This window comes from Cebus imitator, unplaced genomic scaffold (assembly GCF_001604975.1).
Source record: "Cebus imitator isolate Cc_AM_T3 unplaced genomic scaffold, Cebus_imitator-1.0 Scaffold347, whole genome shotgun sequence".
NCBI lineage: Eukaryota > Metazoa > Chordata > Mammalia > Primates > Cebidae > Cebus > Cebus imitator.
The window spans coordinates 412,196-429,556 of NW_016107662.1; the positions used below are offsets into that span (position 1 = coordinate 412,196).

The following is a 17,361-nucleotide window of genomic DNA, read 5'->3' on the forward strand; positions in this document are numbered from 1 at the left end:
CCTTTTTTGTTACAAACCCTTGTGTCGTTGACTGACTGCTCTGCTTTGTACAAAACCCTGACCCAGAAACAGCACCAAGTCCCCCTTTAATGTTTATTGTCTGATGGGCAAAAGGGTTGCCGCCATTTACTGCATCAAGTTTTCCAGCATGAAGGGCTTTCCATATCTGGTTCTGGTGTGCTGTGTTGTGAATGGAGGGGGACCAGTTATCTGAGGCCAACCGAGGCTCCACAGGCAGCTGCCCTATTGTTTCACTTGGGCGGGATTCTGACTTAGAGGCCTTTGATCATCATCACACAGATGAGTGTTGATGATTTTGATGGTTGCATTTTGATTGTGTGGGAGAATGGTCTCTTTTGTTTGCAGGAAATAGTCACTAGAGTATTGGGAGATAATGAGAAATATTGGCAAACTTACTCTCACATGCCTCAGAGTCCAAAAGTTTCATAAGCTAGACTTATAATTGTTCTATGGTTTGAAATATAGCTCCTTTTCTCTAAAGAGTTGTTGCTGGGTCCCTTTCAGAAAGATACTTGAGTGAGGATGTGTTGAAATTTGTCGGAAGCTTTTGAAAGGCAGCTTTTAGCCTATCAAAAGAGGACAGGTGGTTTGGGGGTGCTCTCTGGGGCTACACTACCTTTAGTGGGGAGTGGGTTGGGGGCACTACTGGGTCCTGCAATGCGGGTGGCAGGGACAGGTTGTGAGTGCTATGGGGTACTACACTGCGAGTGGTGGGGGGAAGTTTGGGGGTGCTATCGGAGTTACACTGCTGTTGCAGGTGGGGAGGATGTTAGCGGTGCTATCTGGGGGCTGCACTGCTGGTGGCAGGCGGCAGAGGCAGCGACAGCAGTGGTCTCCAAGGAAGGGACTGTTCTGCTGTTTCCAGACTCTGTACTCTTCTGCTTGTGCTGGAGTGTGGCAGACACACAGTGATTCCGTGCTGAGTATGGCAGGGTCCCCACACCTGCCATGGTTCCCAGGCCCGTGCCCTCTTGCTGTATTGCAGAAACTGCCTGGGACCACCAGGCACAGAGTAGCGGGCACTACGGAGTCGGAAAGGGTCAGGGCCCTGTGGGTTCAGGCATCAGGGACAGGAACTGGCAGTAGGGTGCAGGGGTGGCTAGGTCTGAGTTTCTGCTGCTACTGCTCCCCGAGGAGTGCAGCCTTGGTGGGCCCAAGGGTTCCTGGCTAGCTCGACCTGGCCAGGGCCAGGTTTCAGCAAAGGCACTCAACCCACCCCAGGCCCCAATTCCTGGCCAACTTGGACCAAAAGGAGAGGCTGGACTTTGCAGGATATGTGTGAGTGCCTTGGCTGAAACAGGTCCCGGCCACCCAGTGGCCAGCATGACAAGGTGAGGCTCTAATGCCATCACTCCCTGCATCCTCTTCTAGGCTTTTCTGGATTTGCCTGCCCAGCTGCTCCATGCCTGGTTGGAGGAGGTACCAGCTGCATCCTGGAGGCTGGACCCTGCAGATGGCACAGCTCTGTGGCTCACCTCGCTGTGGTTGGTGGCCGCAATGGAGACTGCAGCTCAACTGGAGAGGTAGGAAGGTGCCTGGGGTGACCAGGTGGTAGAGCCTTGTAGGGTGGGCTGGTGCACTGAGGGTGACAGCAACAGTGGTTGTATTGGTGTCGTCACCAGTGGTGGCAGCAACAGCAAGTCTGGAGGCCAAGAAGAGGGAGTAGGGGCACTACAGGGCCCGGCCCAGCCTGGGGTGGGGAGGAAGTTGCAGTTGTTGTACTGTGGACCTGGGTGCCAGCAGTGGTCGTGCAGCCAGCGCAAGGAGGAGTCCTCCCCCTTCTGCAGAATCTAAAGGGTCCCTTCTTCCTGCTTTTGCCTGAGGCGAGAGCGGCAGCATTGTCTCATTCCTAACAAAATTTAGGGAGTGACTATTTGTGTATTTTCTACTTGTTTTTGTTGTGGTAGTCCTGGACTTTTTAAAATTTCATAAATTGGAGAGGAGAAAATATCATAATAGACCTTATTTTTTGTTGTTGAGACAGAGCCTTACTCTGTCACCGAGGCTGGAGTATAGTGATGTGATCTCAGCTCACCGCAACCTCTGCCTGAGTTCAAGCTACCCTCCTTTCAAGCCTTTGCCTTTCAAGTAGCCTGTATTACAGGTGCCCACCACCATGCCTGGCTAATTTTTGTATTTTTAGTAGAGGTAGGATTTCAGCATGTTGGCCAACCTGGTCTCAAACTCCTGACCTCAAGACATCTGCCTGCCTTGGCCTCCCAAAGCACTGGGATTACAGGCGTGAACCACCACAGTCTGCCTCAACAAATAATTTCAGTTTAAAAATAATAATGACAAACGTCAATATTTTTTACTTAAAATCTTTCTTAAAACTTTTTTTTTTTTTTTTTTTTTTTACTTTAAAGGCAGTTAGATTTAAGACTGTTCACATATTGAAAACCAAAGCATTTTAAGAGAAATCTCACATACGCTCTGTAGACCACACTTATCTTTATCTTTATATGGCTCTTTTTTTTTTTGGTATTTTCTTTTTAACTTTGGTTTTTCCTTCCTTTTTTGTTACAAACCCTTGTGTCGTTGACTGACTGCTCTGCTTTGTACAAAACCCTGACCCAGAAACAGCACCAAATTTATCTTTATATGGCTTTGTCTAGGTTACTGAGCATGAAAAGTAAATCATATTCACAAAAAAAGTTACTCGTGTGCATTTCAAAAAGGAATTAACTTCAAAGTATCTGCCTTACTCTGTGGTCCTCACCAAAAATAATAGGGCATTTCAGACAATACAATTAAACATTTGACATATGCATAATTATAGAATTTTTGTTAAAAACTGTGCATGGCACAAAGAGAATTTTCAGATTGTATTATGCGGAGTAAAAATTGAACTCTGTAGAAGTGTTTCGTTTAGGAAAACCAGGGCTTAAAATAATAAGAATAATGTTGATAAGATTTTTGCTGATAAAGAAATGCTTAGGCGGGTATGGTGTCTCTCACCTGTAATCCCAATACTTTGGGAAGCCAGGCTGGGTGGATCACAAGGTCAGGAGTTCAAGACCAGCCTGGCCAACTTGGTGAAACCCCATCTCTACTAAAAACATAAAAGTTAGCTGGGCATGGTGGCAGACACCTGTAATCCAGGCTGCTTGAAAGGCTGAGGCAGGAGAATCATTTGAAACCGAAAGGCAGAGGTTGCAGTGAGCCAAGATTGCCAAAAGTAATGAGCAGTTTGGCAGGTAAGACAGGCTGTCAGGCCATGGCAGTTCAGCAGTGGGCATGCTGCCTGTCGAGTCACTTGTTCCCGAGGACTACGGCTAAATACCACAAATAAAATCTTCTTTGTCACTGATACTTGATATCACAATGAAATGATGTTATCTTTCAGATTTCCGGTTGAATTATTCACCCATTAACACCTGGTGATTTGGGTTGTAAGATTATTTTTAGTTTTTCCTGTTCACATTTCATCCATAAAACGCAAACAAGACATACTTTTTCACGTAAGAATGTAAGCAGTATAAGACTTTTAAAACCCACTAATGAAATATACATGATTACATGCTTTAATGAACTAAAACTTTCATCTGTGATCTTTATTTTGCAGCACTCTGAGGTAGCATTACGGTCTCTTAGGTGTGCTGTCATTTATGTCCCTTACTTCATCCTAGGAATCCTTTATTGCCATTGAGCGTATGAAAACAGAAACATGTGCATAGCTTCTCTGCATTGAGCCCATCAGTGGGTAGGAGCTGTATACTGGGGACATTTGGCAGAGATTTTCATGAGTCTGTTGGATACAACAGCTCCTTAGGAAACCTCATAGGTTACCTTCCCTATTTTTTACCATTTGTAAACTAAGGCTCCGTGATATAAAATATAACAGATTCTGTGCTGTGGCATAACTGCAGCTTAAGGTTTTCATATTCAACACAACAGAGGTATAGCTGAAAATGTATGAACACTTAACATACCTCAAGATCCCTTTGTTGGTATATTTGTGGCATTTCCAGATAGCTGACCTGGGGCTAAAGCATCTTTCTGGCATCGTGTTTCTAAGTTGCCTTTAAGCTGAATAAATTTTTGGTTTTTATATTTAATCACTTCTATGTGAAATGCTGCAATTTAAAAAAATTGTACGTGTGTAATACAGGTATAGTATTTTACACTAAATAATAATGACTGGCAGTCCATTGGCCCAAGAGGTATAATTTTTCAGATATTCTGCTCTGTGTCATCAGATGTAGACAATGACCTGGCATTCATCTGGAAAGACTTGTGGTCAGGGATTCACAGTGCTGCTGGTGGGGTTTCTCCAGACCCTTTACATATGACACTTTAGGACGGGGTGAGTCACAAGTTACATTAGAAGTTGCCTTTGAAATTAGACCTAAACCATGTGGAACTGGAACCCTTGTGCACAAAGCTCCCTGTATCATCCAAATCCTGCTGAACTCTTGGGGAAGAACAGTTTTACAGATTCATTCTTTCCACACTGAAGATTTCCCCACTGCCCAATTACTCTCACCTTTTTTTTTTTTCTTGACTGTTATGTTTTACTTGACTCTGGAGTCTTATACTCTTACCTTTGTACGGAGTATACCTTATTTCACCAATTATACTTTTTGTTTATTAAAAGCAGAAATAGTTACTTATACCTGAAAATTTGCACCAAGAATGTAGCTGTGAATATGTTAAGAAAGTATACTTAAAGCAAGAAATCAAAGAAAATATATTAAGTCAAAGCTAATTCCATTTCCAAATGGCAATAAAGCATGTGTTACATAGAATCACTGCATGAAAGTGTTTTAGTAGCCAAGATGAGATTGTACGCTGGTGAATAAGCAAGAGTTCTTTTTTCATTTTCATCTTCCAGTTCAAACGGGTATTTGGGTTCTTTTTTCTATTCACTCATGTCACACGGAGACCTGTGTTGTAAATTATTTTGTCAGAATGAAAGCCTGGCAGATTAAATTCTTTCTTCTCTTCTTGCTATACTTGATATTGATCTCTTGTTCATTTTTTGATAATGCATTTGCTTATTTATGTTCTCATTGCTTTTAGAGTCCGAGATGGCTTTGGGTTCCCAGTTCTGTGTGTTCCTGTCTGGTTCCTGAACCCAGCTGGAGAAATATGTCAGTCCCAACTGGTGAAGTACTGAGAGGAAGCTACACAAAAGATAGCTAGGTATTAGTAATTGTACCTCTGACATTTTAACCACCTCTGACTTTTCCATGGAATGGACAAGTAGTAGTCTCTGTCAGAGCTACATTTTAAAGGAAAAAAAGAAACTTGAAGTTGAAAACTATTGATTAATTCATGATGTTATTTTGTGTTTACTCAGCTCATTTATGTTGACTTGTAAATTATTAATTTATGAACCGTTAGTCATCAATTCATTGCCTACATATCAACAAACAAGTTTTCTTTTTAATAATCTGGTGGCTGGGCACAGTGGTTCCCTCCTTTAACCTCAACACATTGGAAGGGCAAGGTGGGAGGATTGCTTGAGGCCAGGAGTCTAAGACCAGCCTGGGCAACATAGAAAGATCTCATCTCTACAAAAAAAATGAAAACATTGTCTGGGCATGGTGGCTCATTTTTGTAGTTCAAGGTACTCAGGAGCCAGGAGTTTGAGGCTGCAGTGAGCCATGATCCTAACACTGCTTTCCAGTCTGAGTGACAGATCAGGACATCATCTCTTAAAAAAAAGGAATCTAAAGGCTTTAGTGTGTGCACACAGCATGGCTTGTGAATGTGGAAGTGCCTGTGTGTGTGTGCATAGGTGTGCTCAAGAATGTGTTGATGATTACACCGTCTTAGAATAAAGATCATTTTTATAAAGATCTCTCCATGTCTTAGATTTGATTCTTCCTAGGAATATTTCCCTCATTGACCTTTGAAAGCACCTGACCATATATAAAAATGAAGAATTTTCATAACTCATAAAAGGAGAATTATGACATCATCTACTATTTATGTCTCTGGTCTCATAAATCTGAACTATCAACCTGCTTATTTTTATGTACTGTCACACCGTGTATTCCCTGCATTGAATGCTGTTCTATTGACATTCTCTCTCTAAATTGTAGAAAGTTTTCTGTACCCTAAATTTTCTATTATAGGGATTAAATAGCCACTATCCTTTTTTTTCCCAAGTCTTACAGCGTAAAGGGTAAGTAAATACAGCCCTCACAGCAGCCTGTTGTTTGTCCTGCAATTATGTTTCCATCACATTACACAAAGCCTCTTGGTCTTCATGGTAGTATCCTACTAATAAGTTTTTTTTTTTTTAATGATGTAATATGTGTGTATACAAATACCTATATGTGTATACACATACAGCTGATACCTAGTGTGATTACATATGGATGAACTATAGAATTAGCTTGTAATTTTAGGAAAATAAGTTATTTTGTAAAGATACATCTCATGTTCAAGAAAGATAATTGCACTTGAATCAGTTATGGATGCCTCAGCCTAAACACAATATGGAAAGAGCAGTAACTAAAAGTCATTTTAGAGTACTGCTAGGCTATTCAACGTATCATCACATTTAATTAAAATGTCAGTTTGAACCATGGCCAGTGAATTTGGTTAATATGTTATTTAAATCAACTTGTGAAGTGTTTATTTTAAATATAGAATTTGTGTTAATGAACAGGGAAAAAAACATTCTGTTGCTTTGGAAGACATGTTAAAGCCCAAAGATTTATGACTTCAGAGAAGAAAAAATCCAGCTGATGATCAGTTGGCATTAGTACATGAGGATGTAACTCATATTTGGTAATAGCCATTTTTTTCTAACTAGAGTAAGGAAGTTGGAAACGAGAGGCAAAAACAAGGAATCAGATGTATAAAAAATCACAGGACAAAACCCATGAGCAGATAGTATTTCAGCTTCTCTGGCTTCTCTTTTGTAGCGACCTAAAGCATCCGTTTGGTCTGAAGCTTGTTGGACCCTGTCAGTGATTTCTGTGAACTGGAGTTAGACTGCCCTGGTAGGTTTTGGATGACATAGTTCCAGGGCTAGTGATGAGGGTGGTAGCCCTTTTTTTTTTTTTTTTTTTTTTTTTTTTTTGGGTTTTTTTTTTTTTTTTTTTTTTTTTTTTTTTTGAGACAGAGTCTTGCTCTGTCACCTAGGCTGTAGTAGACTGGTGTGATCTTGGCTCACTGTAACCTCTCCCTCCCAGGTTCAAGCAATTCCCTACCTCAGACTTCCAAATAGCTGGGATTACAGGCGACTGCCACCACACCTGGCTAATTTTGTATTTTTAGTAGAGACGGGGTTTCGCCATCTTGGCCATGCTGGTCTTGAACTCCTGACTTTGTAATCCGCCTGCCTTGGCCTCCCAAGTGCTGTAATCCCAAGTGCTGGGATTACAGGCATGAGCCCCCACACCTAGTCAGGAATGACTTCCTTAAGCAAAAATGCCTTGGCTTTCACTCCTAAGGAGCTCCCTGTGGTTTAAAGATAGTGGTGGGGACTGTAGGGAAATGGTACCCAGCAAAATGACTGACCCATGCAATGCCTGTTGACAGGGCAGAAGTCCAGCCCTTGTGAAGGATTTTTACCCTCCCTATGCTGTCACCATGATCAGGGTGAAGAAGTGGTGAGCCTTTCACCAAGCTGTAAAGACCCATGTGAAAAGAGGCAGTGCCTCCTCCTTGGCAGTCAGTTTCTCATCACTCCCCGCGGTGAACCTGTCTTCATTCATGTCCTTGATGCTATGACTCCTACGCTGATGGAAGTATGTTATAAAGTGGAGACTCTTCTTGTGGTTACCAGACAAATTTTTCTCCAATTACCTTAGAGATATTTAGCAAATTATGTGTTTTGGGGTCTCTGGCTAGCCCCACCAGTTGACCCAATTTTGCTGCCATGAACTGCATGCTCAGACCCCATCCCTGAAAGTTTTTATAACCAATTAGTTTCCCTTTTTTCCTTGTTTTGCATCAACTTCTCTAGGAAATGTTGCATTTCCACCATGGTGTAGTTATGTGTCTCCACCTTTCATTCTTCCTGGGCATCTTTAGAAATTTTGGGGTGTCAGGTGGTGACTGGGAATCCCTGGGGAGGAGGTGGATCCTCTGCCCTACCTCGTAGGGTGCCACTTTCTACTCAAGAGCATTACGATCAACCTCTGACGGGTCTCAGTCAGCATCCACTAAAGGAAGGTAGGCAGGGGTTGTTGGTGTGGCACCGAAGGCAGAGGTGCTCGGCATGGCAGAGTGAGATCTTTGGCCCTTGGCATATTGGCAGGATGCAGGGATAGGAGCATGCAGCCATGTGAGCAAATGTCTGAAAAGAACTGAAAAAGTTTCTGCCTCCTCCAGAGACTTAGAGGGAGCTGTGCCACATGTTCAGAATTACCACAGTTAACCATCATTTTGTGACCCCTCATCATGGGTAAACCCCTTGGTATCCCCGAAGGTCAGCATGCAAGCACCTTCCAGAAGCAAGAAAGGCAGCAACAGAGAAGGTACTTGCCTCAGCCATGCTTAATCTTGTGAGGCGTTGTGAGGACTCAGGTGTGAAGTTACCCCCCCATGGGTCAGGGTTAAGCCATTTACTATTTCCACTCTGGCTGCACTCATGGACACTGAGAGCTTAGTGTCACATCACCCACTTCAAGTCTCTAGAGAGGAGTTGTTGATCCCCTGGAGCCTAGTAGTCTAAATTCCACCACTGCCTAGGTGAAAGTGGAGCTCCACTGTCCAGACCTGCTCACTCTGGCTCAATGCCAGGACTTTGCAACTTACAGCCAGTATGGCCCTGACCACTCCCAAGGTCACAGGAACAGGGTACTTGGCTGAAAGCAACACATCTTAAAAGTACTGGGTTCGGGGACCTGATCCTAGCAAGGGCGTTGATGCCATGCTGGAAAACATGCCTATACTGGGACTTCCTCTCCATAGCTGCCGGGGAGTTTAGAAGCTCTGAGCATTGTCTCCAGACACTGCAGTTTCAGGAGAATCCCCAAAACACCACCATGCAACAGCAGTATGTAGTGGCACAAAACAGCATGATTGAATGCTGGCAAACAGTAGTGCCATCCTGGACACAGTGGGCTGTCCAGTACAGAACTTCAGTAGGCCATTTGCACAAAACAGATATTGGGACAACGTCCAAGCCGAGGCCAGAAACCTGCCAACTATGCTGGATATTGAAACGTTCTGCGTTTCTCTTTTCACCTGGCTAGCAGCTGTTATAGGCAGCCACCAGAGGCCCAGACAGAAGAGCAAAAGCAGGTGGTGCACCCGCGTGCCATTCTCAGGTGGGCTCACCAGCAGGATTGGATTGTCGTCATGGCTTCAGTGAGAACCACATTGTGAGAGTTTAAGAGTTTTGATGACTTACAGATCCTCAAGTTATGCAGGGCCACCACCACGGCAGACAGGCAGCAGTCCTGCATCCTAGGTCTTCTGTAGGAACAGCAGCTGTGCATAATACAGGAGTATCCTCCTATATAACAGCTGTTTGGGATTGGATGACTTAATTTCATGGATAGGAAGAAGCAATATTGTTAAAATGTCCATAGCACCTAAAGCAACGTGTAGATTCAATGCTATTCCTATCTATCTACCAATGACATTTTATACAGAGCTAGAAAAACTATTTTCCAATTCATACTGAACCAAAAAAGAGCCTTAGAATAGCCAAGGCAACCCTAACCAAAAAGAACAAAGCTGGTGACATTACATTACGTGACTTCAAACTATTCTACAGGGATACACTAATCAAAACTGTGATACTGATACAAAAACAAACAATAGACCAATGGACCAGAATCAGAATGGAGAGCCCAGATGTAAAGCCACATACCTAAGAACTTCTGATTGTCAACAAAACTGACCCCCCCAAAAAAATAAAAAGCAATGAGGAGGAAAGAAGGATTTTGTATTGAATAAATAGCTGGTTGCTGGGGTAACTGGCTAGGCATATGCAGAAGATTCAAACTGGATACCTTCCTTAACACTATATACAAAAAAATTCACTCAAGATGGATTAAAGACTTAAATGTAAAATCCAAAACTGAAAACCCTGGAAGACAACCTAGGCAGTACTATCCTGGACTTAGGAATGGGCAAAACTTTTATGACAAAGATGCCAACAGCAATCACAACAACAGCAAAAAATTGGCAAATGATGTCTGATTAAAGAGCTTCTGCACAGTAAAGGAAACTCAACAGAGCAGACAGACACTGGGAGAAAATATTTGTGAACTATGCACCTGACAAAGGTCTAACATCGGCATCTATAAGGAACTTAAATGTACAAGAAAAAGCAAAAATCCCATTAGTAAGTGGGCAAAGGATATGAAAAGACACTTTCGTAAATAAGATATACATGCAGCCAACAAGCATGTAAAAATATCTCAACATCTCTTATTATCACAGAAATTCAAATCAAAACCACAGTGAGATATCATCTCACACCAGTCAGATGTATTTAATAATAGCTGTTATTAAGTCAAAAAATAACATGTTTTCAAGATTGTGAAGAAAAGTGAACACATACACTCTTGGTGGGAGTGTAAACTAGTTCAACCATTGTGGAAAGCGGTATGGCGATTCCTCAGAGCTGAAAACAGTTTACATTTAACCCAGCAATCCCATTTCTGGGTATATACCCAAGGGAGTATAAATTACTCTACCAAAAGGCACATGCACATGAATGTTCATTGCAGCTCTGTTTATAATAGCCAAGACATGAAATTAACCTAAATATGCAATGATAGATTAGATAAATAAAATTTGGTGTGTACACCATGGAATACTATGTGGTCATGAAAAAGAGATTACATCTTTTGCAGGACCATGGTTAGAGCTGAAGGCCATTATCCTTAGCAAACGAATGTAGGAACAGCCAAATACCACATGCTGTCACTTGTAAGTAAGTGGGAGCTAACTGATGAGAACTGATGAACACAAAGAAAGAAATAACAGACACCACTTGAGAGTGGAGTGTGGGAGAAGGGAGAGGATCAGGAAAAATAATTGGGTTATAGTCTTAGTACCTGGGTGATGAAGTAATCTGTATAACAAAGCCCTGTGACACTAGTTTACTTATATAACAAACCTGCACACAAAGCCCTAAACCCAATTTTTTTTCTAAAAATGGGTGTTTTTTTCCTTTGCTACCCAGACAGTAATCTAGTGGAAATGGATAAGTTTCTAAGACCATACAATCATGAAGGCTGGATCATGAAGATACACAAAGTCTGAACAGACCAATAATGTATAAAGAGGTTGGATTAGTAATAAAAACTTACCAATCAGCAACAAAAGCCTGGGACCAGATGACCTCACTAAGAAATGTACTTTAACAAGTGAAGTGAAAGACTTGTACACAGAAAACTATGAATTATGATTAAAGAAATTAAACATAAAAATAAATGAAAGGACTTGTGTTCATGGGTTGGAAGATTTAATGTTGTTAAAATGCCCATGCTGTGCAAAACAACTGACAGACTTTATGCTAGCTCCTTCAAATGTTCAATGACTGTTTTACACCAAATTAGAATACCATTGATATGGAACAAGAAAAACACACAAATATTGGCTCTTTGTTCCTCCTGTTTGACAGATAGCCAAACCTTGCTCACCACCAGTCCTGTTTCTGAGACACTATGCAGAAAGTGAAGGCCAGACAAAAAGGATATGACTGTTAGGTACCTAGTCACCAGGGATGCCTTAACTCTGGAAAAGTGAATATTGTGATTATCAATGACCCCTTCCTCGATCTCAGTAACATGGAGTACATGTTCCAGTATGGTGCTACCCATGGCAAGTTCCATGCTACCATCAAGTCGGAGATTAGGAAGCTTATCATCAATGGCAGTCTCATCCCCATCTTTAGAAGAGAGATCTTATCAAAATCAAGGAATGATGCTTTGAGAACCCACAGCCATCCTCACCGCCATGGAGAAATCTGGAGTTTACTTAGAGGGGAGGTTCCAAAAAGATTATCATCTTGGCCTCTCCTGCTGATTTCCTCATGTTTGTGATGGGCATGAACCATGAGAACTATAAAAACAGCCTCAAGGTTATCAGCAGTGCCTTTTGCATCACCAACTGCTTAGCCCCCCAACGAGGTTAACCATCACAACTTTGACATGAAGAAACTCATGTCCACAGTTGATGATATCACTGCCATGCAGAATATTGTGGATGGATCCTCTAGAAAGCTGTGGTGTCATGCCACAGTCCTCTCCAGAACATCATTCTTGAATCTGCTGGCACTGCCAAGGCTGCTGTGGGTAAGGTCATCCCTGAGATAAGAAGTTCCTTGGCATGGCCTTCTGTGTTCCCATGACCGATCTGTCAGTCATAGGCCTGACTTGCCATCTGGAGAAACCTGCTAAGTATGACATCAAGAAGGTGGTAAGACAGGCTTTGGAGGGATCCCTCAAGGTTATCCTGGGCTTTGCTGAGCACCAAGTTGTCTCCTCTGACTTTAATGGTGAAACCCAATCTTTCGCCTTTGGTGCTGGTGCTGGCATTGCACTTGACCACTTTGCCAGTAAATTGGGCTACAACATCAGGGTAGTGTACATTATGGTTCATGTGGTCTCCATGGATTAAGAACCCCAGCCCCAGGAAGAGCATGAGAGTCCCTTAGCTATTGTGAAGTTCCTGGACCACTCATCCCCACCATCCTAAGACTCTCCTCAATACAGTTTCAAAGCCAGACCCCCTGAAGAGGAAGGGGCCTAGGGAGCCCCACTTTGTCTTGTATCAATGAATTCCACTGTATTTATAGGGGAAAAGAAAACAATAAGGTGGCCAAAGCAGTTCTGAGAAAGAACAATGTTGTAGACATTATATTTTTTAATTTCAAAATATATTACAAGCTACAGTAACCCAACTTGTATGTACAGACATAAAAACATACATAATAAAACAATGAAGTCACTAGAAATAACCTATGTGGATATACAACAAATATTTTAAAGACGGCGTCCAGACAGTCACAATGTGGAAATAAAACTTTCTTTTATCAAATGATATTTAGAAATGAATCCACATGCTAAAGAATAATGTCTACATGCAAAAGAAGGAAACCACATTATCTTAGACCATCCACTAAAATAAAAATTTATTAAAGATTTAACAAGATTTAATTTAGAAAACCACAGTGTTCTAAGTATATTGTAATTTATTTAAATGTGGCCGAGTGTAGTGGCTCATGCCTGTATTCCCAGCACTTTGGGAGGCCGAGGCAGATGGAATACAAGATCAGGAGGAGATCAAGACCATCCTGGCCAACAGGGTGAAACCCCATCTCTATTAAAAATGCAAAAATTAGCCAGGCATGGTGGCACGCACCTGTGGTCCCAGCTACTCAGGTGGCTGAGGCAGGAGAATTGCTTCAACTCAGGAGGTGGAGGTTGCAGTGAGCCGAGATAGTGTCACTGCACACTAGCCTGGGTGACAGAGCAAGACTCTCTCTCAAAAAAANAAAAAAAAAACATTGAATGTAAGACATGAAATGAGAAACCTTTTAAGAGTTTTTCTCTAGAAGTTTCTAGGCCTGGGTCTTGACAGTAATTTACTATGTTACAAAAGTGGAGGCAAGAAAAGCAAAACTAAACATGAGAGTATGTCAAATTGAAAATCTCCCTCACGGCAAAGAAACCAATGAAAGAATTGAAAAGCTTTTTAAAAAATATCCAAAATACCTAAGGAACTTGTCCTAGTAAATAGCAAAAAACTGAAACAAAACAGAAAATCATCAAAAAAGCCCACAGATAAGCAGATTTATAACTGGGCAATGGAATTGAAAATCGTTTTAACAAATATCCAAAATACCTAAGGAACTTGTATAAATAAATAGGAAAAATAGACACAAAAGAGAAAAGCATCAAGAAGCCAACAAATAGGAAGATTTATAATTGGGCTATAGATTTGAATAGGCATTTAGCCAAAGAAGACATCCAGTTGGCCAAAAGGCATGTGGAAAGGTCCTCAGCGTCACTGATTATCAGGAAAATGGAAATCAGAACTGCCGCAAAGTGGTTTAGACTGTAGCGGCATGCATGAAAGTTTTCAGGCCTGCAGTTGCTGGGAGTGGCTGAGGAGAGTGGGGAGCTTTTTGTAGTTGGGAGAGTGGAGTCTCAACAAGAACCAGTGTATTCTGCACATGTATGGGCCCTGGAGTGTGCATGGCTGGATGCCTTGTCTACCTGTGCCTTACAGGGTGTCACCACTGTGTGGTCAATCAGAGGGGCAGGTGGCTTTCAGAGGGAGTGGGAAATGGTTAATGCAGGTGGTGGGGTTGGTTTATTTGCCCCTGGATTATAGCAAAAGTGGGTTGGCTTCCCAAGAACTTTTACTATTAGCCTGTTTGCTGCAAGTCAAGACTCAGACTAGGGTTCCAGGGCATCTTGGCAGCCCACAGCTCCTCAGCAAGTGCATGTTCAGTTGGATCTCCCAGCTCATCACCTTCTGCCTTTTGGGCCATAGCTCAGCTCTGCACACTGAGCCATCATCCTGTGGTGGGCAAGACCCCATTCTTATACTTCAACCTCTTTCCCTGAAGCATGCAATCAAGGTGGTGGCTGGAAGGGGCTGAGGAGTCACATCTCACATTGACCCGCTGCCTGAACTAAAACCAGACGCCTGTGGAACACATGGCTCTCAGGTTTCTCCCATTTGATAAGTCATCACCTGCCCCCATATGGCTTTCTAGCTCACATCTGGCCTCCTCTGAGCAGTGAAGATGGGATGTCTTATGTTCATTTTCCCTGGTGTGCAGAGCCCAACTGGAGTTCTCCACACCTCAGTCCATCCCCTTGCTAATTCCCCCACCTGTCCAGTCTTACCTGCCTTCATATCAAAAGCCCACAGCTAACCCATAGGGCGTCAGCCCTGCCCTGCCTGACTTTCTAGGAAACCCTCCTCTCCACCCATTCTGATCAGGACACTTTCTGAAGGTTCTCCCTTATCATTTTAAAAGAAGAAATTTTTCTGACACAGAAGTTCTGGTGAAGTGGCCAGTTTCCAAATCACAGGGTGATGGCATTTTGAGCTGGACCCGGATAAGACAGTGCTGTCCTGGGGCTGGTCATCTGATAAGGTACTCCAGAAAGTGCAGCGATGAATCCCTGGGAGGCTTTCTGCTCTCCTTTCTGCAGGTTCCAGGTGAGAGGACCTGTTGGCCACTAGGGTGTCTGCATATGTGTTTGCCTCTGTGTGTGTGTGTATGTGTGTGCAATGTGTGTTTTCTTGGATTGATTTCTTTCCTCCTGAAGCCCAGTGTTTTGATGAATGTATCTCACTGTTTCCAGTTCATTCAGCTGGCTCAAGGGTCCTGGGGCCTTTGCCTTTGTCATATTCGCCCAAGCCTAGTGTCTGTGCAGACTGTATGCTGGAGTTGTCATAAGACCCTTTTGATCCCTTATCCAGTCCCTGTAATAGAAAAGCAATTTTATTCAATGAAACAGAAACCTAGATCTAATGGAGAGATGGTCTAATCTGCCATACACTGGGACAGTGGCCAGTGATTTGGACTTTGTGGCATAGATGGAAATTTCCAGGTTCTCTAAGTGGTGGGCAGAGGCCTCACATTTTAAGAAATGCCCCCACTCCATCCCTGCCAATGAGGACATTGCTGGAGGATATTTCTATCAGTGTTACGTAGAAGAGATCGATTCTTGATGTTGAACTTCAGGTAAGGAAGCCAGCTTCTGCATATAAGGGTGGTGGTGTTTAGGCTGAGACAGGTCTAGACAGCACTGTCTGAAAAGGAGCTCATGGACATAGCTGTCAAAGGACGCTGGGATGTTTTCTGCTCTTCCCTCTGCAAATCCCCTGGATGGAAATTCTGTTAGTCACTATGGGGTGGGTGGGTGTGCGGGTGTGTGTGAGAATCACTTGTTTTCTTTTTTTTTTTTTTTTTTTAGTTGCATGAAGCCTGCAGACTTGCCAAAAGTACCTTCATGTTTTTAGAAAGCAGAGCCAATAAGCTCACTCCAGGTCTTGAGATCTCAATTCTGTGGTATTTGCTTGGGATTGGTGTGTACCTACAGATTGTGTAATGGGATTCAGGGTCAAGGAACTCTAGTTTCTGTGCCCCATTTCTGTGTTAAAAAGATATTTTATTCAACTGGATAACAGGCCAAGTCTGGTGGAGAAAAGGTCTACTCTGCCATAGGATGGGGAGCAGCCTGCAGTTTAGAACACTGATGTGTGTCTGGAAATTTCCAGGGCCTTCAGTTGCTGGTAGAGGCCCAGAAGGTCGAGCACATTTGTCTGCAGATCAGAGATGGGGGTTCTGCTCACCCCTCCATTATTTTGGCCATGTGTGGGCCCTTGAGTTTGCAGGGTTGGATGTCTTAATTGACTGTGCCATAGGAGGGTATAAGAGGCCGAGGATGACACAACTGTAGGCTGTTGGGATGATGTTCACAAGGAGGTGAACATCTCTGCTGCCTGTGGCAAGAGGAAAGAGTGAAATGGTTGGGGGTGGGAACAAAATCCTACAGAATATTCTCAGTTTATCTCCCATCCTAGTCCAATCATAGCCTAACATCCTTAGCTACTGATCACAGAGGAGACTTTGCGCCTTTGTGATCATGTGGCCTTGGATGTTGGTAGATTCAGATTGGGGCTCCAGGCATCTGTGCCTGTAACTACAGTTTCATCAGGCTCACGACCAGACTAAAGGGCCTGCAAGCTTCCTCCAGTTTCCTGGTGCATGCATGTGCAATGTAGTCCCCTGGCCTCGGTCTTTCCTGCCTCTTGTTTCTTGCCAGTTAGGTCAAATCTGGCTTATAACCAGGGTTTTCCAAACTTTAGTAGAAGTGACTCAGACCAGTTGGAGACTTGAAATGGGCTACTTGATAGTTATAGATTTTTAAAGATATAGCATTATTTTAGAGTAGTTTTGAGTGTACAGCAAAATGGAGTACAGAGTCCAGAGATCTCATATGCCCTCAATTCTTGTATACTCTATGGTCACTCCGCTAACAACCTCCTACACTAGAGGAGAATGTTTATTATAGTCAGTGAACTTACACTGACTTACATCATCACCCAGAGTGATACTCTTGGTAGTACACATTCTAAGGGTTTCGATGATTGTATAAGGAAATTGAAATGTATAATGAATGTTTCATTGTAGCTGTTATGATATCCTACATTATATTCTCACTACTGTAATGATCTTATACTCTATTTATTCTTTTTTTTTCCTAACCACTGGAAACCACCAGTCTTTTCAGTCTCCATAGTTTTGCATTTTTCTGAATGTTATGTTCTTGAAATCATAGGGTAGACAACTTTCCAGATTGGCTTCTTTCAGTTAGTAATATGCATTTTAAGATTCCCCAGTGTCTTCTGATAGCTCAATAGCTCATTTCTTCTTAGAGGTGATTA

The 17,361-nt window shown here is 42.7% G+C and overlaps 1 protein-coding gene and 1 pseudogene across 1 annotated transcript in view; both read left to right on the forward strand.

The window, feature by feature from the left end:
- The window catches only part of LOC108287554, a 13,080-nt gene extending 6,518 nt beyond the window's left edge, over positions 1–6,562 (forward strand). Inside the window, exons 2-3 of the mRNA XM_037730477.1 lie at positions 1,393–1,544; positions 5,044–6,562. Coding sequence (XP_037586405.1) covers positions 1,393–1,544; positions 5,044–5,140 — 249 coding nt within the window. The 3' untranslated portion in view covers positions 5,141–6,562. The remainder of the gene's footprint in view (positions 1–1,392; positions 1,545–5,043) is intronic.
- Positions 6,563–8,385: 1,823 nt separating this feature from the next.
- Positions 8,386–12,662, forward strand: LOC119467893 (annotated as a pseudogene).
- The last annotated feature ends 4,699 nt before the right edge of the window (positions 12,663–17,361 follow it).